Source organism: Bacillus rossius, chromosome 14 (genome assembly GCF_032445375.1).
Source record: "Bacillus rossius redtenbacheri isolate Brsri chromosome 14, Brsri_v3, whole genome shotgun sequence".
Taxonomy (NCBI): Eukaryota; Metazoa; Arthropoda; class Insecta; order Phasmatodea; family Bacillidae; genus Bacillus; species Bacillus rossius.
In genome coordinates this window covers 9,824,659-9,851,520 of record NC_086341.1, presented here as the reverse complement: position 1 = coordinate 9,851,520, position 26,862 = coordinate 9,824,659, and the positions used below count along the sequence as shown (strand labels likewise).

At 41.0% G+C, this 26,862-nt stretch overlaps 1 protein-coding gene across 2 annotated transcripts in view; it reads right to left on the bottom strand.

The window, feature by feature from the left end:
* The window catches only part of LOC134539120 (uncharacterized), a 100,092-nt gene that overhangs the window by 6,959 nt on the left and 66,271 nt on the right, over positions 1-26,862 (bottom strand). For both annotated transcript variants that reach the window (XM_063380860.1, XM_063380861.1), the window contains exons 3-7: positions 21,081-21,224; positions 15,935-16,255; positions 14,078-14,435; positions 11,546-11,828; positions 3,725-3,890 (exon numbers count right to left, since the gene is read on the bottom strand). In XM_063380860.1, the coding sequence (XP_063236930.1) occupies positions 3,725-3,890; positions 11,546-11,828; positions 14,078-14,435; positions 15,935-16,255; positions 21,081-21,224 (1,272 nt within the window). The remainder of the gene's footprint in view (positions 1-3,724; positions 3,891-11,545; positions 11,829-14,077; positions 14,436-15,934; positions 16,256-21,080; positions 21,225-26,862) is intronic.

The following is a 26,862-nucleotide window of genomic DNA, read 5'->3' as shown; positions in this document are numbered from 1 at the left end:
GTTTGAACCCCTAAACCCTACCCCTGGCTACGCCCCTGCCTGTAGCGTCAATACTTCATGATGGTTTTACCTTCAGAAGATTTCGGTGTTCATCAAAAGCTGTTTCGTAATACCTGCTCCACCAAAAAATAGTGGTAGTATTTACATGCTTCATTATAACGATTAAAAAAAAAAAAAAAAAAAAAAAAAAAGGTAATAAATTTGGTCTAAAACAGAAACATTCAGGTAAAAAAAAAAAATTAGATGTGACACAATAAGCGGTTCACCATAAAAACCAATTAAATTAATTTTAAACTGATCCATGCACTTTGGTGCATTGTTTTTTTTTTGTCCAGAAATGAATTTAAATCATTAAGAGATAACTTTTTTTTATAATCTGTTTTGGTTAAATCTGAGTAATTCCAGGGGAAAAAAACTTGTAGTTAGGTTCTACATGGTGTATTAACTTGCATTGCAGTGTTACACTGTTTTAACATGCTTTTCGGTTTTATCGCAAATCACCATAAATGTAATCTTGTCCTTAGTTGTACATAACTTTTTCTCTCTTCCAGCTGAAGTACCCAGCCTTGTCAGAACTTCGGACAGAGTGAAGAGCTTTATTTACGAGAATGAGGGAAGTTTTATCCAAATAAAAAAAGACAGTGATTTGCTGATATTTTGGTGCAAATTCAATTTTCATATTTTTTTAAAATCATCTTTACATAATAGTTTTTATCTTTATTTTGAATGTCAAGAGTGCAAAATTTCACTAACAAGAAGAAAAAATATCTTATTTAGAAAATGGCATTCCTTTGTGTTAAAGGCATAGGCGTGCGCACGGTAGGTGCCACAGGTGCCTTGGCACCACCATTAGGGTTAACGTTATTTTATTTTTTACAAGCAGAAATAATACATACTTACAAAAAACCGTATTATTTCCAAAAAAAATATGTTTTCCAATCGTGTCGATTTACAGATATATGCTCATAACGCTATCAGTATATCAATTATCAATCAAACCAACTATACACACGGAAACAAGCCAGGTGCGATTAAAACATTCAAAGCCATAATTTGTCATAAAAAATGTTAAAATTTTTTCATCTGTGGATTTAATGTTTTTGTTCGGAAACACCTTAAATAGCACCATTTTGCGCTTTCAAATCCAAATTTTTCCGGGGGAGGACCCCCGGACCCCCCGCTTTAGGCTCGGGTCCGTGAATGATAGGGCTGTTGTGTAATCTGGCACCACCACTACTGAAGTCCTGCGCACGCCTATGGTTAAAGGTCATCTATACAAATTTTATCTAGCTTGGAGAAAAACTGTATATTTGTAGACAAATCAAACCAACAGACACACTTGTTTATGGACATAGATAAATTTTAATTCAAAAGAATTTTTTAATAGAAAAATTAAATCATGTGAAAACATTTTCTGAAAATATATTCAAATGATAATTTAAAAAAAAAGTGTGAAAGTTGACCTTAGTGGAAAAAAAAAGGACGAGAAATTGCAATGCTTATAAAGACTGTATAGAAAATTTCTGTAAAGATAATATTTTCCTTTGAAAATTTGCTTTCTCTATATTTAACACTGGTGTGGTACAGCATTATAAAATAACTGCTGAGAATTTCAGCAAAATAATGTTACGGTTCCTTTGGAAAAGTTGTGGTGAACAGGGGGTTAATGCAAGAGGCTGGGTGAAGGGGGGGGGGGGGGTGGGAGGAGAGAGAGAGAGAGAGAGAGAGAGAGAGAGAGAGAGAGGTGGGATATAGTCCTCCCACCTCTTGAAATATTAATTAATCTATCATTCCCACCACCAAAAGGAAAGAACTTGAAAACAATCGACAGATAAAGGTGGTTTTATCCACCCTCTCTTCCAGAAATAAAATTCTGCATAACCTTGTGATATTATTGGATTGCTCTTTTTATTACCCCTAAGAATAATCTTAGTTTGTGTGCATTTATAAAAAAAATCAGTTCAGATTAAAAAAAAATGTGTTCGCGTAGACTCCATGTGCGACAGAAGTGAAACTTCGAAACTTCTTGCTTATTATTGTTATTATGTTATTAGGCATAGGGAAAAAAAATTCTCTTTGGCCGAGATCACAAATTTTATATACCTTTATATAGACATATATATATATATAGACACACACACACACACTAGCTGCCCAACCCGGCTTCGCACGGTTGTATTAATTGGGGAGGGGGGGGGGGGAAATGAGACCAAATCTCTTATTTACAGTTATAATAAATGAAATAAATTGAAAATTAATTAATTTTGACAAAACTTAATACAATGCTTTGTAATGTACCGAAGAAAAAACGAATAGCACCGACGGTTTCCCAACTCTCAAGCACGCAACGTTGTCATGGAGACGAAACACCCACTGTTTCCCGGGCTTAAACCCCAATCAACATTGATAATCAGTTTATTATTAATTATAAATCATTAAGACCATTAATCAAAATAAAAACTATCTTATCTCTCAAGTTGGAAAAAATTACACATAAATGCCAATTTTCATCGAAATCGGTTGACTTGGTGAAGAGTTCACTGGAAACAAACATCAGGACACTGGATTTATATATATATATTAAGAAGAAGATACATATAAGCATGCAAGTATGTAAGTGCTAAATTATGCTATTCTGCAAGTATGTGAGTGTGGTGAAAGTGTGCAAGTATGCAAGTGTGCAAGTATTTCTACCTCTCCTCTGCCGTCTCCTCATCTACCGGTTCCCCCACCACGTACCTACCTATTCCCTTCACGCGATTGGAATTCTCATAACGCTCGAAAATTGTAGCTCTCTCAGTAAAAAAAGTTCCACTCGAAAAAAAAATCAGGTATTTTACTTTTAATAAAACAAAATATTCTAATACCTAACTCTCACGATGCTTTCGAAACCGTACTTCAATGAATTAGGAAAATGGCATGCTCTTTAGAGTTTGCTGACCTGTTAGCGCTATTAGTGAGTTGTATTTATCCTGCTCTGTCTTCATCGTACTAGACTGACAATAAATTAAATATGAGCAAAAGACAGTATGAGTGTAGCCAACTCCTACTGAGTTATCAAATTTATAAGAAAATTTTTTTAGAGTTATAAAAAAAGGATACATATGTTGGCTAAACTAACTAGAACATTTTGAATGCAAATGTATATTGTTAGTTGGTCATAACAGAGCCAACATTTACACCAGTTTACCTTTTTTTGAATCTTTTTTTTTTTACTTATAAATTCACAACGCACACCATTCTCCTTCTTAAAATGCCACCAATGCATAGAAAGGAGCCACAGTGCTTAAGTACCAACGTCTGAAAAAAACAGAATTTCAACACACTGCACAACTATGCCTAGAGACCCCGGTAGATTCCGGGTAGAATTCAAAGTCATGTGTGTGCTCAACCCATTTTTTGCTTTCCCATTGGTTGATTTCTTAGCGAGGACATTTTCATCCTAGTTAATTGGCACAACGTACCTGATTCTCTTGCTTCTCTCCTAGATGGACATAGTTGGCTCACGGTCGTAGAGGGGCGTGTCCAGATAACTGCGGTCCAATCATGAACACAGTGAGAGAGTGTGGAGCTTTGCATTCTAACTTGGCGACTAAATGAATGAATGCCCTAATCATTCCAAACTTAACTTTTTAACTTTGTGATTCGTAAGTTGACTTCAAAAGAGTTTAGTTCAGCACAAGCGCACCACAACAGCGGACCGTTGGTTTGCGTTCCTACGTACCCACACCACACACGGTGAGACACACGTTGTATATCAGGAGCCTGTTGGTCCACGGCTTGTCGGCAATGTAGCCCAGGACGATACGTCCCACGAGGTTGGCAATGCCTATCACAGACAACAGGTAGTCCCCGAGGTTCTCCGAAATGCCTTTCTCCGTCGCCTGGACCTGCGAAACGTTCCCGACACCCACGTGGAAACTTTCATTGTGAATGTTTTACACAGTGTGTGTTCAGAACAAAGGAACCAGCTTTCAACTGGAGCGAATAAACCTTAATTGATGTTGAGTATCTACTTTGTAGAGGCTGGAAGAACAAGCATATATTTGTTTTCCAAAATTAGCATCTATTAAAGTGAATTTAGATTTTTCTTGCAACTTATTTAAAACCAAATATTTACATTCTAAATAACATACAAACAAACACTCTATTTTAGTTCTGTGCAAAAAAAAAAAATTTTAATGCCTTTCCAGATTAAATCTAAATAAAAAAATTTTAATGTTTATTTTATTTAAAAATTTAGTATTGCAGTAGGTATGCTATAGCAAACATTAAGTCGCAGGTTTAATTCTTAGAATAATACACAAATAACATTATTTCTTGAGCGTGGCTCTTATTTTGAAGTGATTTTGAATGCATATAACTCGGCTGTGTCACAGAGACATGGCAATATCAGGAATCATGCTGGTCATGAAACTAGCGTAGAGAACAATTACCAGAAAATCACGATATGGGTCGAGTGTGACATTTGGAAGAACGTCAAGTACCTGTAGTTCTGCTGTGGTTTACTTCACACTTGCGCTGAAGCGAAATGCAAGAATGTGTAGCAGGTTTTGTTTACATCTTATTATTAGCCAATCATACACCTTCCGTCAGTGAGATGAGAAAATCTGCATTGAAGATGTTAGACGTGTAGTGTTTTTGTACCTATTAACTGAAGTGACGATGAGTCTTATGTGTCCCAGACACACTGCAACTTACCAATATAAGGTAAGTCAGGTCACTGAAACTCTACAAAACTGGGTTGTTTCTTTCCAGGTGTGACAAGATACATTTTGTACAACATTTCTGATAACTGTATAAAATATGTAGGATTAATAAATTATGTCTTTACAAATGAATGATATTTTTAACAAATTTAGCTTTTTATTTTTTATTTATTTGTAATTGTAACATGCCAACCAACAGGACAAAGCCTATTTATATCTATATAAATTTAGCAAATAGTATTTATGTTGTAAACTAGCAAAAATAGCGTCTAAAGTGTAAATTAGCAAAAAAAAGAGCATCAATAGCAATATGCTAATTTTTCCACCCCCTTAATGGTTCACAATTGGCATTCGTATGCTGACAGTAACTTTCCCTTATCTTAAATAAATTTTCTGTAGTGCTTACGAATGCCAACTATCGTAATTTTAATGGCAAAAAAAGAATGGGGTTATATATTCTTTCATTTTCATAAGGACTCTATCCTAAAGAATAGCCATTAGTAATAAAAAATTTAAGGCTTGTGGTACATTCCATACAAATTTAAAGATTTTTTTTTTCACATTTTAGTTCACAATAAAAGCACTTTATATATATATATATGTGTGTGTGTGTGTGTGTGTGTGTGAGAGAGAGAGAGAGAGAGAGAGTGATACACCGCCTCTGCATTGAGGGGGGGGGGGGGGGATATATCCTCTCCTGAAATCCTAATTTTTTTTTTAAAAAAAATCCATCATTCCCACCAACAAAAGGAAAGAACTTAAAAGCAAAAAGCAGGTAAAGTGCTGTAGCCAGGCTGACATGGACTTGACTAGACTTAATTCCAACCCCATTTATTTTTAAAAACCAACAAGAACAGAACTTTCCTGACAACACCTCACATCATACACCACAAATTGATGAATTCCACCATTATAAGTAAATATTTTCGATTCATTTCAGATGGTAAATAAATATATTTATTTGCAGTCATTTCAATTTTTTTCAATACATCACAAGTTGGATGGATAGTACCGGTACCGAAGATAAAAATACCATCATTTAAATCATATTTGAAGATGTACACGTATGTGTCTTTCAAATTCAAATAATTCAGTTCATCTATCCTCTGACATTTTTTGTGTTTTCTAACACTACAATATTCAAGTAAATATCTATAGCAAAACATCTGTGCCAGTTTAGCTACATCCCCCCCCCCCTCCCCCCCCCCCCCCCCGGGACAGGCTTGGCTCCAGAGAGCTCCTCCCAAGCTCAAATTTATTTTATATTTATTTTGGAATGTATATTAATTTATGTTCACTCAATACTCAAATTCATGTGTTAAACATTATTTTCATCGAAAATTGTATGAAACTAATAACCTTCAGTATTTGAGTCCACGGGCGTCACTGGTTGGGCGTGGGTAGGGGGAGGGGAAGGAAGTGGGTACGACCCCCCCCCCCCCCTAATATTTTTCAATTTCTTCATGTATTTTTATTTATACTATTTTCATGTTTATAAAATACATGTATTTACAGTGATGACATATAGTGTAATAATAGAGAAATACATGGATCGCCAGGAGGAAGTTGTGTAGCTAAGGTTGGAATAAAAGGACAGTGAAAAAGATGGAAGCCAACAAGGAAGTGTGTTTTATATAATTGTATCTAATATCCAGCGTAATCTAAATAAAGAAGTAGTGAACAAAGAATCTGAGGTCTCTTTTTAATTACTATAAATTGGGTGCACAATTGTAAACATAACATGGCGCAGTCGGAGAAGAGTCAATGTGTCACGAACGGCAAATAGACACCACAAGGTAACAATAAGGTATTGCAGAGCAGCATGCCGAGCAACGCAGTCAACATCACAATGAATAATTTTAAACTGCCTAATCCATTGCAATTTACGGAAAATACAGCGGAAAATTTTCGGAGGTTCAAGCAGCAGTATGAATTGTATATGCTAGCGCCGGGGTCCACGAAGCAAACGGCGGAGGTGCAAACGGCGATTTTACTGACAATAATTGGTGAAGAAGGTTTGGAGCTTTACAATACATTTGAACTGACCGAGGGAGAAAAAAAATGACCCAGTCAAAATCTTAAGTGCTTTTGAGAACTAATGTGTTCTGCGAACCAATGTGGAACAGCATGTACTTTTCAACAGGGACCAGAAGGAAGGGGAAAATATTGATATGTATGTAACAGACCTGAAGAAACATAGCCGGAATTGTGAGTTTGGGGAAATGAGGGACAGCCTGATAAAAGATCAAATTATTGGTGGTCTGCAAGTCAGGGAAATTAAAACCAAACTGTTGAACACAGACGACTTAACCTTATACAAGTGTGTCCAGATATGCAAAAATGCAGAACTAACACAACTCCAGTTACAAACCGTATCCCGAGGGGAAACGTGGCTGGCTGTAGGCACGGATGACCTATTGAGCAAGATACTCACTCGTGTAAATTACACAATCCCACCACCAACAGTTGGGTTCAAACGCTTCAGCTCTTGAAGTTCTTTCGTAAATACTGCTACGAGCGGGGGAAAATAAAGCAAAGAATGAAAATAAGGTATTACCAGCAAAGGTATAAGATGCTGGGAAACATTGGAAAACCCAGCCCGCAGCCATGGTAGAGGGGCAGCAAAAGCAAACAAAATGATGTTTCGCTAACAAAAGAAAGAAAGTGGTATGGGGCAAAAGAAGAACTGGTGCTGATGAACAGGTAGGGCGGTCAGCAAGAAGCCACGAGGGGAAAGAATCTTCACATTAGAAGGGAGCAGGCAAAGTCATGCCAATGTGGGGAGGACAGGCCTTGGTTCTTCACTAAGATCAGGGAGTATCTTGCAGCAGAATATCACGAATGCGGCGATGAGCACGGGGTGCCGCGAAGTCATCATCGCCGATGGCCGCAATCACCGGGTTGGTATGCCGGCGGATCTTCCGGATGAAAATGGCAGCAAGCAGTCGAACCCACTCCTGCGGGGAGGGCACATTCCCCAGTCGGTAGAGAAGGCGGACTGCAGTATGTAGCGGCCAGCCGAGGACGGTGCGGAGTCCGCGGTTGTAGCCGGAGTAAACGGGCCGATTACAGTACTCCGGCACGTACGCCCAGACGACGGCGCGGTACATCAAGATGGGCAGGATGAGCGACGCCCACAGCCGGAGACGGGTATCTTGGTCCAGAGGGCAAGCAGGCACAAAGAGAGGGCGCACCGAACGGAGAGCAGAACGGCCCTTGGCGGCCATGGTGGCAAGATGATGGGTCCACAACAGATTGGAGTCCAAGTGGACTCCCAGGTACTTGATACGCGGCTGCCATGCCAGTGGGTGGCCGAGCAGAGTCGGCGGTGCAGGGGGACGCCGGCGACGTTTGGTCAGGAACACGACGGAGGTCTTCGCCGCGTTGGGCAAGACGCCCCACCGCTGAAAGAATGTGCTCAGAGAACGGAGGCAGCACTGCGTACGGGCCTGAAGCTCCAGAGCATTCTCCCCGACCAGGTGGACAGCAGTGTCGTCAGCATACTGGTACACCGTGGCGCCCGGCAGACGTGGGAGATCGGCCACGTAGAGGGTAAACAGCAACGGGCTAAGGAGCGAGCCCTGTGGCATGCCAGCGGCAACAGGCCGCGGCCGGGAGAGGGCGTCGGCCACTCGAACCTGGAATCGGCGTCCGCGAAGGAAACTACATAGCAGTGACAAGAGGCGTTCGGGAAATTGGCGCGACCGAAGCTTGCAGAGAAGACCATCATGATGTACAGAATCGAACGGCCGGGGCAAATCGAGTGAAATGAGCGAGGAGTGCTGGTGCAAGCAAAACCCCTCCGTCACTTTGTCGATAAGGGCCGCGACGGCATGGATGGCAGAGTGTCGACGGCGAAAACCGAACTGGTGGGCGGGCAGGAGTTCCAAGACATCGGCAGCAAGGACGAGGCGACCCAAGATGATACGTTCCGACACTTTGGCCAAGATGTTGATCAATGAGATGGGCCGGTAGAATGTCAACAGATGCAGCGGGCCGCCAGTTAGCCACGGCTCAACCTGTCACCACTCTCACAACACAAAGTGGACGTCATGTGCATAGACCTAAGTATTTGGAAGAGTACTGTTAAGAAAGGGAGATGTTGACAAGAAAGGACAGTGAAAAAAGATGGAAGCCAACAAGGAAGTGTGTTTTATATCATTGTAACTAATATCCATTGTAATCTAAATAAAGAAGTAGTGACCAAAGAATATGAGGTGTCTTTTTAATTACTATAAATTGGAAGTACAATTGTAAACATAACATATAGTAGAGTATATCAGGTGTCAAATAAAAATTACATACAAAACACAGTTAGAAAATAAATAAACAGACATTTTATACTTAACTCGACGGAAGTACTAGCATTTAAATAAATAAATTTATTTTATGAACACCCACCTTCCCCCCCAACTTTATGAGCCAGAGACGCCCATGTCTGAGACCATGCATTTGTCAATATTCCAAGGCCCGATCTCCAACTCATCTAAGGGGGTGCCTCATATTTCAGGTCAAGATTTTATAATTACAGCAATTACAGATAAACTTGTAGACTTTTTCAATTGTTTAACTTTCACGGAATGACAAATATATACAGCACATAGTTTTTGCATAATTAGCTGCCAAAGTTACATTTTTAATGTTATTGGGCTGTACAAATAAGGAGAATTAAATTTAATACAGGACTGAAACTTCTTAGGTTTGACGTCTTCCGGCCGAAGGCCGCCTTAATCCCAACCTGCAACCGCCAGCATCTGACCCCGCTGACAGAACGCACCCCTAGCCAAACCAACCCGAGTCAGGCAAGCCTCCTAACTCTAAGGTAAAACTGTTGCCACGGCAGGTCTCTACTGATCAACTTTCAGACTTTTCCAATTGTCTAACTTTCATGGAATGAAAAAATATATATACAGCACATACTTTCTGCAATAATTAGCTGCCAACATTACATTTTTTTAATGTTTTTGGGTTGTACAAATAAGGAGAATTTAATTTTATTGAGAACTGAAACTTTTTTAGGTTTTAACTACAATGCCACTGGCTACTTCATGATACGGTTTGAATTTCTATAACATAAAAATCATTTCATGTTTCTCGGCTATCAAAATCGTAACAAATTTTGAGAATTTAGAAATGCCAGGTAAAATTAATTAATATTTTCTGAAAGAAATTCAAACCATTTCTTGAAGTAGCCAGTGGCATTGGAGCTAAACCTGCCGTCGCCCGGGGTCTCGTGCTCGAGACCGGGCGTGTGTCCTAGCAGATATGTGGCTTTTAGGTGTTTCTCCGGGTGGGCGCCAGGCTAGCTGCTCCAACCATGATGTGGGTGTGGGTGTTTCGCCCCTTGCGTGGTCTACTAGGATCGTCGGCGGTACTTACTACAAATAATGTACGCGGGTTTTCTGAGACGTCTTTTAATTGCGCAGCGCTCTCTGATTGGGCATAGCCTGCACTGTACCAATGTTTGCAATTACATACGAAGTTACACGATACCTTACACAGGAAGTTACACGACACATTGCACTGTAAAACTACGTAGGCTGAAAGGCACTGCTTCCTACGTGATACCCTAACGCCAGTGGCAATTGGAGGAGGCCAATCCCGTAAATTACAAGCCGAGTGGGCCGGGCTCACCTGTGTGAGCCGCGGTCCGAATTAAATTTAGCGAACAAGTCTGTTACGCGGTTGATATCGGCACTCGTGTACCTGACACATTAAATAAAGTTCTGAGTCCTCAAGAGTCGGCCCGTGCCATGAAGTGACTACACTGTGGATCTAAGTCACACGTGTGCGAGGCATTAAGCTGCCGGTTTAAGCCCACCACCGTAAAAGGACGCGGGGGGTAGTTAGGAAAAAGGGTTAGGATGATGAGTTAATAATTACCAGAATGCACAGTTCAGTGAAGACAAAAATGTAGCTCCCCGTGGAACACTAGGTCCGCCCCGGTTCGCGAGTCGCGCGGTACTGGCGTCTGGCCCTGTCGCGAGGGAGGGGGTTAGCGCTCTCTCGCGCCAAGGTTCCTAAAGTGCCGTTATTCGAAAAATATGAAACATGAGTAAGTTATGATTGTACACAAATTCTATTAATAATTAGTTATAGGCAAAATAAGCGGCAGAAGGCCTATAATAATTATGCTAATGAAATTTACGTAAAATTATGTTCGAAAATCCAAAGTCACGCTAGAGACTGTTCATCACTTGTTGACTACTCTAGTGATTGCTTATGCGTAAAAACGTGGAGGCCTAATTTGGTAGACATAACACTACACTTGATTAAGCCGGAAGGCCGCAAGGGGCACACTCACGCTCATAGATTAACACGTTCCCGCGTGAGTGACCCGGGCACACCTGCGTCGCACTTTCCCCAGACGGGGTTGGGAAGTTATATAAAAATCACTGGTGAGTGGCATCTAATAATTAGGTGTGGGGGTCAAGCGGTATGGTGGTTAAGTGCCGTGGCAACAGTTTTACCTTAGAGTTAGGAGGCTTGCCTGACTCGGGTTGGTTTGGCTAGGGGTGCGTTCTGCACATACCCCTGTACACTCGGGAAAATAACGCAAGTTCATTGGCTGCCGACTTGTAAGTCGTCTCAGCTGGTTTTGTCTGTGATTCGATCATTCTTTGGTTGAGGGTTTATAACTGGTTGAGATTCGTCCAGATGAACAGCAAAATTATCTAAGAGGTATATGTGTTTGTATTCTGTAGCCTATCACCGAATGATATCCGCGAATTTCGCAGGTCTCTATTGATCAGTGATCGATGTAAATATGAAATCGTGACCTGAGACGGAAGGCACCTCCTTGACGTGATGTTCGGCGACTGCAGGGGACCCCTCACCTTGATGTAGACGTAGGGCATGTTGAAGCCGATGCTGGTGAGGAAGTTGGAGCAGGTGAAGAGCAGGAACACGGGGTCCTTGAACAGCGAGAAGTCCAGCATCTCGCGCAGGGTGTCCCGGGTCTCCGGGCTGCAGGGCACGCACCCCAGCACCACCACCTGGTCGCTGGAGGAGTCCTCCTGGGAGCACGCCCCACTGCCCCCTACCTTGCCCTCCGCTGGCGAGGGCTTCACCAGCTGGGACTCCTCCGAGGCGTGGTCGCTGCTCAGCCACGGAGCAGACCTGCACACAGCAATGGCGGCTTCAGGACGACTTTTCGGGAGGGGCTATCGCACAAAGAAAGGTCGTAGTTTCAAAAAAAATTAAAGTGGTCGGATATTATCTTTGAAAGATTTGTGCAATGGGAGCATGGGCGTCGCAAGGATATATTTTTTGGGGGGGGACTTCAATTGATTTAGTTGTTGAGAAATATCCATCCCCTAGAAAAAACCGGGGGGTCCGCCCCCGGGAAAATTTGGGGTTTGAAGGAGCAAAAAGGTGGTTTGTAGGCATTTTTCTTTCCTAAATATTCTAGTTATAGTTGGTTGCAATATATAATTTAATTTTTATAAAAAAATATTTTCAAAGAACAAATTTGTAAAAACACAGTTAACATATATGTATTCGGTATCGGACCTGATTTTGATTTTACACAAAGATCAAATTAAAAAGTGCTCACATTACCACGATTGGACTAAATGCATCATGCGCAACATATGGGCTGTATCACAGAAATCATATTTTTAATATAACTACGAAACTAAATATATTATTGGAGGGGACGAAATTGAAGACTTTTATTATTGGGGGGGAAGTGTCCCACCCGTCCCCCCCGGTTGCGACGCCCATGATGGGACTGCATGACTTGATGTAAGCTTTTGGACTCCCATTGCACAAATCTTTCGAAGATAATATCAATGCCCTCGTATGGACCCGGTATGCATATTTTTTTCTGAGGTCCAAAAGCTTACATCAAATCTGGTCAGATATTGGCCTTGGTATATTATTTACAAATTACTAGTTTCAAATACAGAACCTTAGTAGCTCCATGCAACTTTTGATGAGATAAAAGTTTAACATATGAAATTAAATATTTAAGTAAACATAAATACACACCAAACAATAAAATTGGTATCGGGAGGGGCTATCACCCCCACCGCCCCCCTTAGGAGCAGCGCTTGGCATAGAGCCCCTGTCCAGCTCAAATTTATATTTTATATTTATTTTGGAGTGTATATTAATTTATAGAGACCGGAAAAATTCGCGGATTCATTTCGCGATAGGCTAGAATCAAAATACTTTTGCCTTTTTACCGCATCAGTGATTGGGCCACAGTTTATCTGAATGACACTCGGAGAGTGATAAACTTTCAACAAAAGAAGTATCGAATCACTAGTGTCCCAACCAACAGGTGACAAGAGTCAGTAGCCAATGAGCAGACGTAATTTTCCCGCGTGCATAGAGGATCATGGAGTATACCTACAGGTCATTGAAATCGCGAATTTTTTCCGGTCTCTATATAATTTATGTTAACTCAATAATTGAATTCACGTGTTAAAACTTTTCTTTCGTCGAAAACTGTATGAAACTAATGACCTTCAGAATCTGAGACCACGGGAATCTCTGGCAGGAGGGACGCGGGGGACACTTACATCCAAGTTACGAAAATGTCCTCAACCCTCTCAAAACATTAAACATAATTATTTTAATCTGAAGTAGCTTGGCTTCTGTGTTGTAGCCGTGTTTCCTCGGCGAATAATTCACCGACGTTTCCGGTCGACATTGGCAGTCGCCAATCATCAGGGAGCAGTTACTTACTGACTGATCCCTGATGATGGCGACTGCAATTTCGACCGAAAACGTCGGTGAATTATTCGGTAAATAAACGCGGCTACAACCCGGAAGCCAAGCTACTTCAGAAAACGGCAGTGAAAGCCTGCGAGCACTCTCTAATTTTTTTCCAACAAATTATAATATATATATATTTTTTACAAAAACAAAACTACACACAAATTTTGTAGTTTTAAATGAAAATACTCCAAGTTTTTGGTTAATGAAAGATAATAAAGACCTAGAAAAATTCGGGAATTCAGTTTGTGGGTTTTTCTGGGCACACTGTACTATTATGTACACTTTCACCTTCAATTTACGAAGAACGCTGGTTACCAATTATCCAGGAATCTACGTAAATTTACAAACATCTTTTTTTTTTTTTAATTTACCGACACAGAGTCTACTTATTTAGGAAATGAATTCAAAATAATTTTCCTTGGCATATCAACAAAAAAATATTCAAAAATGTTTAAGTTTACAGTATGAACACTCTTGTTTTGCCAACACGTGTGTGTTTACGTTTGTTTAGAACGAAAAATACAACCCGGAAGTCGAAATACGGCGTAGTTTCTAAGAAGATTCAGTCATGGTAGGCAATTTCAAAGACGTGTTCACGTCAAAACTCTAAACTGGACCCCGGGGGGAAGAGGAGAACGCACCTGTGGTACGGAATGTTGTGCAGGCTGCCGCGGTAGAAGATGTCCTTGCGGTACATGATGCCGCTGTTCTTGCGCCGCAGGCTGTGGCTCTCGAAGGCCGGGTGTAGCTGCTGGTGTTGTTGGCGGGTGGTGTTAGCGGAGGAGGATGAGGAAGAGGACCCCAGAAGCGCGGGCTGGCTGAGCGCGAGCCGCGACGCCTCGCGGTCCGCGCCGTGGCGCCTGGCGGGCGCCGCCGCAACCGGCCTCAGGGTCGCGAAGTGACCCAGGCTGAGCGGCCGGTGCATTCCTCCTCCTCCTCCTCCTCCTCCAGTCGCCGTCAGGTCGGCGGCCGAGCCGTTCATCTGCGGCTTGCGGTCTCCTGCAAGGGGGGTCAGCATGTTGTATCACCTGACCTTTTGACCTTTACCCCCAGTAGCCATCTTGGATACCGCTGATTCGATTGTAATTTGAATTTCATATCCGCCATTTTGTTTCCTGCCATATTGTGTTTTAGAATTTTCCGCCATTTTGTTTTCCGCCATCTTGTAAATTTTTAGAACTTTCCGCCATTTCGTTTTCCGCCATCTTGTAAATTTTTAGAACTTTCCGCCATTTTGTTTTCCGCCATCTCGTAACTTTTTTAGAACTTTCCGCCATTTTGAATTATAACACCACCACTATATCTCCGTAAAGCTACGAGTAGGCTACTTAGGCTGGCTTTCCCAATTGAAATCCATACGAACGCTATGCACACGACCTGTGCGAAATAAGTTCGCAATTTAAATCTCATTGTTAAATTCAGTTTTCAGTTAACCATGCTGTGCACAAAAAAAGAAATGGCTGATTCTCACGATAAACGTTCGGCTGTGATATTTTAATTTTTTAACTCGGCAAGAACACGACTTCGGCGTCTGCTTTTCACTGGTTCATAACAGGGTGCCGCGGAAGTGATGAATGGCTGTTATCTGTGGCGGATACATTAAAGTTTTTTCTTTTTGGAAAGATATTTGCAAATTAAAACGTGTGTAGCTATATAAAAAAGAGCGTCAAAAGGTGTTAGGACCGTCACATCATCATTCTCAACATGCATCACCTACTGCGTGGTTTGTAGTTCCGGGTGTTGTAACAGCAATCTTGGAGTGCCAAAAAAAAAAAAATTACCGTCACAGACGATTGAAACTCAAATGAACGTCGTAGCTTCTCCGAGTCAAAAGTATTACTAAATGGAAATCTCGAAACGCAGCCAAAATGACCTCAAAATGGCGGTGCTTCCCCCTCCACCGCGCGCGATGCGTCTCAGTCCTCACTTGGCGTAACGAATTCTTCGATCCTTTAACTATCCAGCGGTGTAATTAAATTTTTGGATGGAGATGACAAGATATGTAGCTACAACACCAAACTGTATCCCCCAGATTTTGTTATCATTCGTTTTTTTTTAATAGCCTTTGACTATGGAAGCAATTTTAAAGACGTATTCACGTCAAATAAGAGAATTGTTTAAAGATAAAGGCAGATAACACTTTCCAGGTATCCAAACAAATAAAAACCATTTTAAGATAAAATACCAGTGAATACGTATCATAACCTAAAATAACAACACATGAGGTTACGGGATGCTCGCTCGGTGGTCATTGTTGGCAGCGCTCTGACGGGCGGACGGGGTCCAGTGGAGGGAGAGAGAGAGAGAGAGAGAGAGTGGTGGAGAGAGGCACCCAAACAAATAGAAACCATTTTAAGATAAAATACAAGTGAATACGTATCATAACCTAAAAGAACAACACACGAGGTTATGGGACGCTGTTGGCAGCACTCTGACGGGCGGACGGGGTCCAGTGGAGAGAGGGAGAGAGAGAGAGAGAGAGAGGCGAAGGGCCGCACCTCGCTGCTCCTCCTCGACCAGGGGCCGCGGGACGGGCGCCGGCTCGATGGCCTCGGTCGCCGCGGGCTCCGGCCGCTCACGGGCCTCCAGCGGGCGGAAGAGCGCGCCGAAGAACGCGCAGCACAGCACCAGCCCCGCCACCACCAGCACGGCTCCCTGCCACTGGGTTCGCTGCACCAGCAGGCCGATGAAGGGCGCGAAGATGAAGGTGCCGAGCCCGGAGCCGCACACGGCGATGCCCGTCGCCAGCGAGCGATACTTCTCGAAGTAGCACGTCACGCTGACGATGGCCGGCAGGTAGATCAGCCCGAAGCCCAGGCCTGAAGAAGCAAGCTCTCTCGACAACACTCCCCACGGGCGTCGCAAGGATATATATATATATATTTTTTTTTGGGGGGGGGGGGGGAACTCAGGGCCGGCGCGTCCACACAGGCGAACCAGGCGACCGCCCTAGGGCGCCAAGTAGCTGGGGGCGGCGCAGCACGACACATAACAGCTGATATAATACGATTATTAACGATTATTGAAACTAGATGAAAAAGGATTTTTGTAACAGTTCGGAACGTTTATATTGAATATAAGTAATTATTATAAAGTCCACTGTGGCCTGTTTATGATTTGTAATAAGTAAAAAAGTAAAAAAAAAAATTTACGAGCCAGCTTACATTTGATTGTTGACAAAATATTAGGCTTACGTGATGTATTTTGAGGCAAGGACAATTTTTTTTGGGGTGTCCGGTCCCGGGGGGGGGGGGGGAGCGCATTAAGATTTTTCGCCTAGGGCGCCAATTTACCTTGCACCGGCCCTGGGGGGGACTTCAATTGATTTAGTTGTTGAGGCATATCCATCCCCTGGAAAAAAAAGCGGGGGGGGGGGGGGGGGTCCTCCCCCGGGAAAATTTGGGGTTTGAAGGTACAAAAAGGTGGTTTTTAGGCATTTTTCTTTCCTAAATATTCTAATTATAGTTGGTTGCAATATATAATTTTTTTATAAAAAATATTTTCAGAGAACAAATTTGTAAAAAACACAGTTAACATAACTGCTGGTGCTATATATCCACACAAAATCGTTAATTTAAACATCAGGAGAAACTACGAAACTACGGAACTAAATATGTTATTGGAGGGGACGAAATTGAAGACTTTTATTATTGGGGGGGGGGGGACGTGTCCCCCCCGTACCCCCCCCCCCCTGTTGCGACGCCCATGCACTCCACGGGAATACAAAGGGAAGCATATGATGCACTTTCTGTATTGCACAGACCCGAACAAGCCCGAATATCTACCTTCGGCCAATTCCTAAACAACCATTAAAATGATTTGACAGTATTTTTTTAATGTAGCTATACTAACCTAACATAACCAACCATCCACAAATTTTTTAAAGTAATAAAAAATTATCCCGTAGTTGGCCGAAGGTAGATATTCGGGCTTGTTCGGGTCTGTGCAATACAGAATGTACATCATAGGCTTCTCCAATACAAACCACCACGTTCCCTTTTCATTCCTCCTTTGCCTTCTCCAAAATTAGTGCGTAAAGTTTTTTCCTCGACGGCTTGACGACATCAACCAACGGGGTGAACACTAAAGAAAATTGGCCTAAGGTCATCTCCCCACCATCTCGTATCCACAGTTGTTTGCTTCGATTGCCGTCAGGTATTATTCGCCCAAATTACTGGCATGCCACGGTAGGAATAACATTCTGCCGAGCTGTTCGACAGTGTCTGAAACTGTCATTATACACGTGGACACCGACGGAAAGAGATAGTCACGTAATTCGGCATGCTGGTCAACACCAGAAAAATAAAATTTTACTGTCTCGTACAATAGCAACAAACACTTGTTTATAAAAACCAACCCGAGTACAGTCGACCAGGAAAGAATATCAACATTTCTCAAGATAAACGAGCAAAAGGCATTGTCGAAATTTTAAGTTAGACGTTGGCTTCATAAGGGTTTCTCTGGGGGGTCTACCGCAAATTCTAGGGCGAACATATGATGGCCTGCGGGTAAAACTCCAGAATCGAACGGCAGGCCTGATGTTATGCACACTCGGTTTAGTTGTTTCAACAATGGCGTCATCTGCAGTCGCACACACAGGTTTTCCCTCAGCTGTTAAATAATGTCAGTCTCAAACACTGTCGAATAGCTCGGCAGAATGTTATTTCCACCATGGCATACCAATCATTTGGGTGAATAATTCCTGACCGCAATCAAAGCAAACAATTGTGGATACAAGATGGTGGAGATAACCTTAAGCCAATTTCCTTTCATTTTCACCAGTTTATGTCGTCAAGCCGCCAAGAAAAACTTTACGCACAACTTTTGAATCCCTACACCTTAAAAATTTTTTCTAAAGGCTGTAAACGTTACCATGGTCATAATTGTAAATATGGCTACGCGTACCACATAACTTTTAAAGTTTCCAATGAGTTATAACAGCAACAGACTTTCCTTGAATGATTCTTGCAATATATAGTGAAGATTGAATAACAAATTCTTATGGACGTACGCCATTTCTGGTTTATACCATGTCATAAAAAATCCTTAAGAAATGGACCATTAAGATGAATACATGAACACACGGAGATGAAGTCAAAATAGCTGACGTCAAATGTTAAATACCCCGACAGCACAGAGAATTACGTGGAAGGAATTAGAACGAAAGAATATTAGATGTGTAAAAGTAATGACATTAAGCGTACCTGCATAACTACCTGCGTAACTATAACAATTAATACTAGTTACTATCGTATCGTTACGTTACTCGTTACTTCTGATACTACATAGCATGCAATGATATGTTAGAGCAACGAATCGAGTCGTATTGCGTACGCGTACAGAATGACGTCGCGGCGTACTTATAAATTACATACCAAACTGCGTAAAGTGAAATTTTTTTTTCACTTTTCCGTATTTTTTTTTTTAACCAGACTTGTTTTTAAGTCATTCTAAATTTAATTTGATTTAATAGGTAAAGTGTAGAACTGCAAGTGAACTGTTCCATACTACGAAAAATGCGAGTAACGAGATACGAGATGCAGCCGTGTGTAACGTTTCGTTACTCGGTACTAGATGGCGCACCCGTTACTCAGTACCGAATACATACCTACGGTTTGTTACAGCTCTAAAAATATATATATATATTCCGGCACAAGGCTCACGACGAGAAAGTTTGCAACGAGAACAGCAAATGCAGACGGACAACAGTTGCAACTACATATTTTGTTTCAGGAAAGCCTGCTGCGTTCCTCTCTGTGCTATTGTCGTTGTGTTTTCCGGGTTGTCGTTGGGTTCGTCTGTTCGTCGTTGAGTTGTCCGAGGTGGCTTGTCCGTCTGTATTAACTGTTCTTGTGAGCAGCTGTTCCGTCGTCGTCTCCCTCCACTATGTTCGTCGGCGCTCCGGTGTTTTTTATTTTATTTTATTTTATTACCTATTCGTTTCACGTAATCCTGTGTACTGTCTCGATATTTAACTTTTGACACCCACCGCAAGCTGAAAGGCCAGACAGCCACACCGCTACCACGCATATCAAAACCATTTAGACCTAAATACATAAACAAAAAAGGGGGTTGTCTGTAAAGTCGCCTTATGGACGATAATTTTACGTGATAACATCATAAGAAAAACATTTATGAAAAATTGCATACTTTTTTTAATTTTAAAAATATTATTTACAGATTTTTTGCAAATTCAATTTGAATAATTAATTTGTTCAAATATAATCACGAACAATTAGTTTAAAAAAGCCCGCCTTTAACCTGTTCGATATTACAGAAGATTTTCTCTCGCACGGTGGTCGGCTGGTTCTTTGCACGCTCGGCTCAGGCGGGAACGTGACAATTTTTTTTTTCGTGCGCGTGCAGCCGGCGTTCATCGATTTATAAGACGTTATCACGTAAGACACAGATCAAAGATCAAGTGGTAACCAGGGTGTCCACAGTTAGTACCTTCGTACTAGATCTAGTACATTTATAACTTTTTTAGTGGTTTAGTACAGATCTAGTACATTTTTCTTGAATATAATAACATCATTGTAACTCCAATATGTTTTATTATTAAGCGTAATTATTTTTAAAAAACTATGGAATGTATGTGTGTGTGTGGTGTGATATTTAAGTTCGAGCATTGCAATGTCATAATAAACTTCCTAAATTGTTAAAAACCATAACAAATTATAATTTAGTACTTTTTTTCTAATCTAGTACTTTTTTCTCTCCTAAGTTGGTACGAAATATTTTTTTCCTTGTGGACACCCTGGTTGGCTTTGAATATATATATACTGTATAGAAGTCGCCAGCCCAGGTTAAAATTTCTAATACGGTTTGAGGTAGTTGGTTAATTCACCGCCGCGATCGCCACCATCTCTAGGGCATCGACTCGTGGTGGTCCCTAGCGGACAAGTGTCGAACTCTTCAAACACCTCTTCCCCACCCTCCCTCAAACATGCTTTGTCCTCCACCCACCCTCTACCCCACCTCTCATCCCTACAGTTTCGTGAAGCACAAACTCCCGTTGAACGACCTTGAGCTGCTGTGAATGATGGGGTGGGGGGTTTCGGGGGGAATGACAGCGAGGCGACAGTGCTGCGCTCTAACGTGTAAATAACAACCAAAGACGATACAGGGCGTTACGGCAGCGCACTGCAGGCGGTGAAGTTCCCAAGCTGCTCATCGTACGCTCCTGAAAAAAACGTAGAGTGAATCCTATCCACTCGCGACTTCTACACAGTATATATATTTAGAACCACGGAAATTTCGCGGATTAATTTAGTCGCAAGCTAGAATGCAAACCTCCGCACTGTCGCACCGTGTTCATGATTGGACCGCAGTTATCCGGACACGCCCCTCTACGACCGTGAGTCAACGATGTCCAGCTAGGAGAGAAGTAAGCGAATCAGGTAGTGCCAAATAACAATTATAAAAATGTTCTCGCTAAGAAATCAACCGATGGGAAAGTAAACATGGGTCGAGCACGCCTGTAACTTTGAATTATATCCTGAGGCCAGAGGAATCCGCGAAATTTCCGGGACTCTATATATATGTTCAAAGCTGGTGGTAACGATGCCGCGGACAGGCAGGATTGGAGGAGAGGAGGAGGGGAGGAGGAGGAGGAGGTAAGGAAGCCCCCACGCTCACGCTCACCTGTGCCCAGGCCCACGGTGAAGTAGAGCGTGAGCACGTTGGGCGCCAGCACACTCAGAGCCAGGCACGAGCTGGCCAGCACGGAGCCCGCCACGGTCACGGCGCGCAGCCCGAACCTGTTCACGAACGAGCTGGAGATGGGACCTGGGGAACAGACATCACCGCTCGTTCCCCGCGCACAGACTGTTCCTTACCTCGACGGCCCGGCGTTCTCGCCCTTCTTTCCCACAGACGAGAGAGAGCCGAACCCCCAATCGTGCATCTTCGGTTTTTTTTTGTTCACCGTAACTCATGATAACTAATGGGTAGGGACCGGAAAAATTCGCGGGTTCAATGACCTATAGTTCTACGTACACTCGGTCAAATGCCACCCACTCATTGGTTGCTGTCTTGTGAGACGTCCCAACGTAGCAGCCTGTGATTCGATATAGCTTTGGTTGGGTATTTCTCATTGGCCCAGAGTCATCCAGCTGAGTTGTGAACCAATAGCAGAGGCAGCACTGAGGTATAACGATTTGTATTTTAGCCTATCGCGAAATGAATTCGCGAATTTTTCCGGTCTCTACTAATGGGTAATGGTCAATTAGTAGAGACATGCCAAATTCGCGGATTCATTTCGCGATAGGCTAGCATCAAAACAACTATACCTTGGTACCGCTTCTGCGATTGGTCCACGTTTTATCCGGGGAACTGTGAGCCAATGGGAAACACTAAACCAAGAAAGTGCCAAACTACGGACAGCCTAGTTGAGACGTCTAACGCGTCAGTAGCCAATGAACAGGTGTCATTTCCGCGAGTATTTAAAGGACTGCGGAGTCTATCCTAGAGGTCAATGAATCCGCGAATTTTGCATGTCTCTATCAATTAGGTTAGTTTAGCTACATTATAAATTCTTTAAAACATTGTGGACGGTTGATTTGGTTAGGATAGCTACATTAAAGATATTGTGTAATCGTGTAAACGGTTTCCTAGCCCTGGATAGTTACATATTAAAAAGTTATTTGCTAAGCAACTATAAAATTATTTTACAGTATTTTTAATGTAGCTATACTTACCTAATATAAGCCAACCATCCACAATGTTTTAAAGTATTTATAATGTAGCTAACCTATCCTGATCGACCGCAAAATTTATTGCCACGCCGGTTTATACAATGAGATAGAACGGAAAAAAGAAAAAGCGAGCATGAACTTCGGGGAACTTCGGGCGTGGCTCTCTCGTCTGTGAAATGAAGGCTTCCCTCCCCCGTTCCCCTCCCCCGTTCCCCTCCCACATGTGCGCCCTATCAGGGCAGGGTGGGGGAAACATTCCAGCTCTCTTGTTTAAACTTTCCAGAGGTGTTTAAGTACACTGAGAGAAAAATTTGTTTGCCTCTACAAAATATATGTTTGTAATGGCGAAATAAATATATGTTGTTAATTCAAACAAATGTTTTGTAGTAGGAAAGATTCTGTTGACCCAACAAAATGATTTTGTTGACTCAACTGTATATTTGGTTGGGTGTAACATATCATTTTTGTTACTTACCGGGGTTGGGTTAAGCTAAACAAAATATTTTGTACCGCCAAGTAAATATTTGTTTCGCCATATATAAACAAATATTTTTTTTTGATTAAAAAAAAAAACTTTTTCTCTGTGTAACAGAACTGTTAGGGATCGCTCCCTGTTGTTTGATCGGGAGGGTATTTAGTGCTTAGGCAATGACCAGCGGCTGGGGCCACCAACCCAGCACAGTCGCCGCCTCAGCCCCGTACCTCACTCAGCTGACCAGACAGGGCTCCGCCTACCTGGTCACACAGACGGTGCGCAGACCTTCAGGAAAAACAACGCGATTTGAAAACTATTCAAGATATCCGAGTGGGGCCTATTTACGAATAGCATTTAAGAGTTCGCTGAGGACCGAAAAGTACTTTTAATTTCGGATTAAGTTTTTAAACTGTATTTTTAGAAGCGTTAAAATGCCTAAAACGCGTGTTTTCAGAGTAATTTTTAGGCATAAAACAATCAGTACAGATTCTTGAAAGCACTTAAGGAGCTTGCATAACACCTTTATCTTCATTTCTCCGCCATATAATGTTACGGTCACCGCTCAAATTTCACAGTTGTCCTGTGACGACGAGAAGACTGCGCGCCAGTCCAGAGGAGACACCGCGCTAGAAGCACCAGCGAGCGTCGCGCTTATCATCCCGCCTCACTAACACAGATACGCCCCTGACGAGGCGGGCCCCTTAAGCCCTAACGTTCCCCGCACAGTTCGACAACCCGCGACACGCGCAACTCCTCGGACGTAACGCCGTTGCAGAGTTTTTTTTTTTTTTTGCTCTGCTCCGTCACGGGAAAACATAATAAACCCGCAGAGAACAAGCCCTAAAACCAGGCTGATGTCAAAACAGATAAAACTACAACGATGAACCTGAACGGGTAGGTGTTGCGGACAACAAACACAACCGCGACAGCACAATAATTCCGCGGAAGTAACTAACAGTGCATAACTGCAAAGGCGTATGTCCAAGGAAATTGTATTACATCAAAAATTACCCCATTGCACTAATAATTAAAAAAAACGCCAGCTTTCACAAATGTAAATTTAAGAAATTATTTTTTTTTTTAGAAAATAAAGCCAAACGTTATATATATATAATTTTGATAATTTGTAAGTAAATTTTGTAAAACATAAAATACATATATACATATAAATATTAACGTCATCAAATAGAATGAAACACACATGCCAAGTCGGTAAGAAAGACATACATACATAAACATGTGTGCAAAATGGCAATTAACTGTTTTTTTTAAAATAATGATTTAAACTAAGAAATAAACAAACATGAAAAAAATTGGCTGTGTAATTTTTAACACCACATAAGAAATACCCCTATATTAAAATCTTAGAAATAAATTTATTGTGAGGTTTTAATCATTTTACAGCCAACGTTTTATATATTTTTTTATTTCAAGCCCTTAATTTATAAAATATCGTTTGCAATTTTTTCAAACAATACACTAAACTGTATTGACTATTTCTGTACAATTATGTCTCCGTAATGGAAATATATAGGCGACAAAGCTAGCTGTGTCGAATTCTGTCAAGTGGTTCAGATTCTATTATTGTTTTTATATTATCGTCATTCACACAATATGCGACTTTTTCTATGCCGTGAGATTTTCATAAGCCATAACACACCGTCAATTGAAAATTTTATTACAGTTGTGGTAAAACCCAAAAGTTAACTCAATACTAGAAGCCAATGACTATTTGTAGTAAGTAATCTGTCACTGTTATCTTTAGGTATTAGGTACACTACACAGATTGATTCGAAGCCAAAATTTGAAAAGGAAACCACAGAAAACTTGGAAGTCTTTCAGTTTTAAAAATAAAATAGTTTTAGTTTTAGGCCAATTTCATTTCTAAAACAGGAGATTTCGGTGTTTTTTTTACGAATACTGTTTATTCATTAAGATAGCGTATCATTAAACAAATATGACACTTAAATGATTTATAATTCTTATTTCATAAAAATGCGTAGTTTGGACTGATAACGATGTCCTTTTACAATATAATAATTTATAATAAGCGTGTTCGAATACTGGGAACAATAAAAATAAATATGCAAGTATTTGTGTTAAAAAAAATTACCCTAAATAATGGGTAAAAATGTGTTACTACTTAATAACTGTTGCAAGATAAAAAAAAAAAAGAACGTAAAAATTTGTTTTATCTTTTTAGTCCATACGTTTTGGTACAATCTTTTAAGTTAATTACAATCATTGAATTTAATATATTGAATTTTTTTTTTTGTGATTCGAGTTAAGTTTGGATGAATAATGCTGACTAATTTCATGATTTTAGTTGCATTTGGTGTTTTCTGGAGTATCCATTTGCATTTCGCTGTTATCCGGTGTATAGGCATGCTTTTAGGTGTTACTTCGGTTTCATCGCAATTCACCGTAAAACACTGTCCCTATGTATAAAGCACGGAAGTCGCAACACGCCACCATTCCTGCAAATTGAAATTGTAAAACAGTAGAAAAATTAGATTTGTTTCCCAGGATTCATCTTATGGCAAATGTTTATCACGGAATCATATGAAATTGTTAAAAAAATTTTTTTTCAAAGTTTTTTTATACTGTGTGAAAGTTTTGACACGTGAAAACAACTTGTGTTTGTAATGAAATGAACATCATGGCCCTCTACAACGTCTGCGCCTTTAAACGTTTTCGGAACACTCCTCTTCAAACATAGAAGGCGGAAACGCAAGCCGAAACGCAAGGAGTTGAAAATTGTCCAATGCTCGCCTTGCGTTTTAGCGTCATGCACGGTTTATAAATAGAATATTTGAAAACGTCGCTATTAAACTTTTTTTTTTTTTTTGCGTTTTGCGTTGTTTTGTTTGTTGCGCCCTGAACCCTAATTTATTCATTGATTTTGGGTTAGCTGGGATGCACTTTAAAGTGGGTCTACGACTGAAAATCCAAAATTAGTCGTGTAATTAACATGACTCTATGTATACTAATGGAATGGTTTATGATTGTCGTGTAGGAACTATGACGGTTCGTGTGCGAATTATATGCTCACTTAAGACTCAACAGAGATGGTTATAATTTTATATGTTTTTTTAAGAACCAAGGGAAGCGCCAATAAGAGGGCAGTATAATGTGTTGTTGGTGGGAAATAATGTCTTGTTGAGAAAGCAGTTTATGAAGTACGAAAGAAGTAGGAAATACGGAATTACTTGCAAAATCTTAAGAAATGATAAAATACTTAGAAGAACACAGCACAGAAATCAAAACAAAGCTCGGATTGTAATATATATTTTATTTTAAGATATCAGAAATTAATAATTTTGATGTGTTTCCAGTTAATTTTTGCTATTACACGAGTATATAAATACGTATTTACAATTAATTAATATGTTTCTTACTGCAAAGCCATTTTATGGTGGCTTGGAATAAATGATATTAGCATTACATGAACTAGTATTTATTATTAAAGTGAAATATCTTCGAATCTGATTAGAGATTAGAGCTGAAATGTTGCAATCTTTAGGTTTAATCAAAGCTACGTGGTCCGGTATTTCAAGTAGGCACATAACCAATTTAACCATGGATAAAAATGTCACAGATTACCAATCGGCAACGATTACAATCCGAAACACAATTAAAAATACGGGTGATACCCGTGAACAGAAAAAAAAATCCAACTTAAATAACATGGCTTCTTTTTTTTCCGCCCGTTTTTTTTATTGGCTTGAATTAAAAACGACTAATTCAATCATGAACTGGATGTTAGGCTCGTCGGCGTACAGGCCAAGCTTATAATTCTTAACCCTTTCAGTCACACTTTGTCAAATCCTATGATATACCTAATTTTAATTTTTTTCTTATTATAATTAAACTTTTTATTTGTGTGGTAATAATCTTATACTATAATTATTATGTTAATGTATAATTATTTTATAATAGTTAATAAAAGTTTTAAAAATGTGTTTACTTCACAGCCTTAAAGTACGACGTGGGTACACCTTAACCCGCAAATTCAAAGTTTCAATAAACTCCGTGCATCATCGAGACACAAATTGTCCACTTCAGCGGACGAATGGACTGAACCCACCTTCAGAGAGAAAATGCGTTCAGTCAAAGAGGCGTGCGTGGACTTTTGTAGTCGTTGTCGTGACAAGCGTCCCTAGGGACCCTCGAGGTGGTGTGGAAGGGGGGGGGGGGATGCCGGCCGTCGCAAAGAACGGGCTCTCTCTGAGTGACTCGTCTCGCAGCCGAGGGA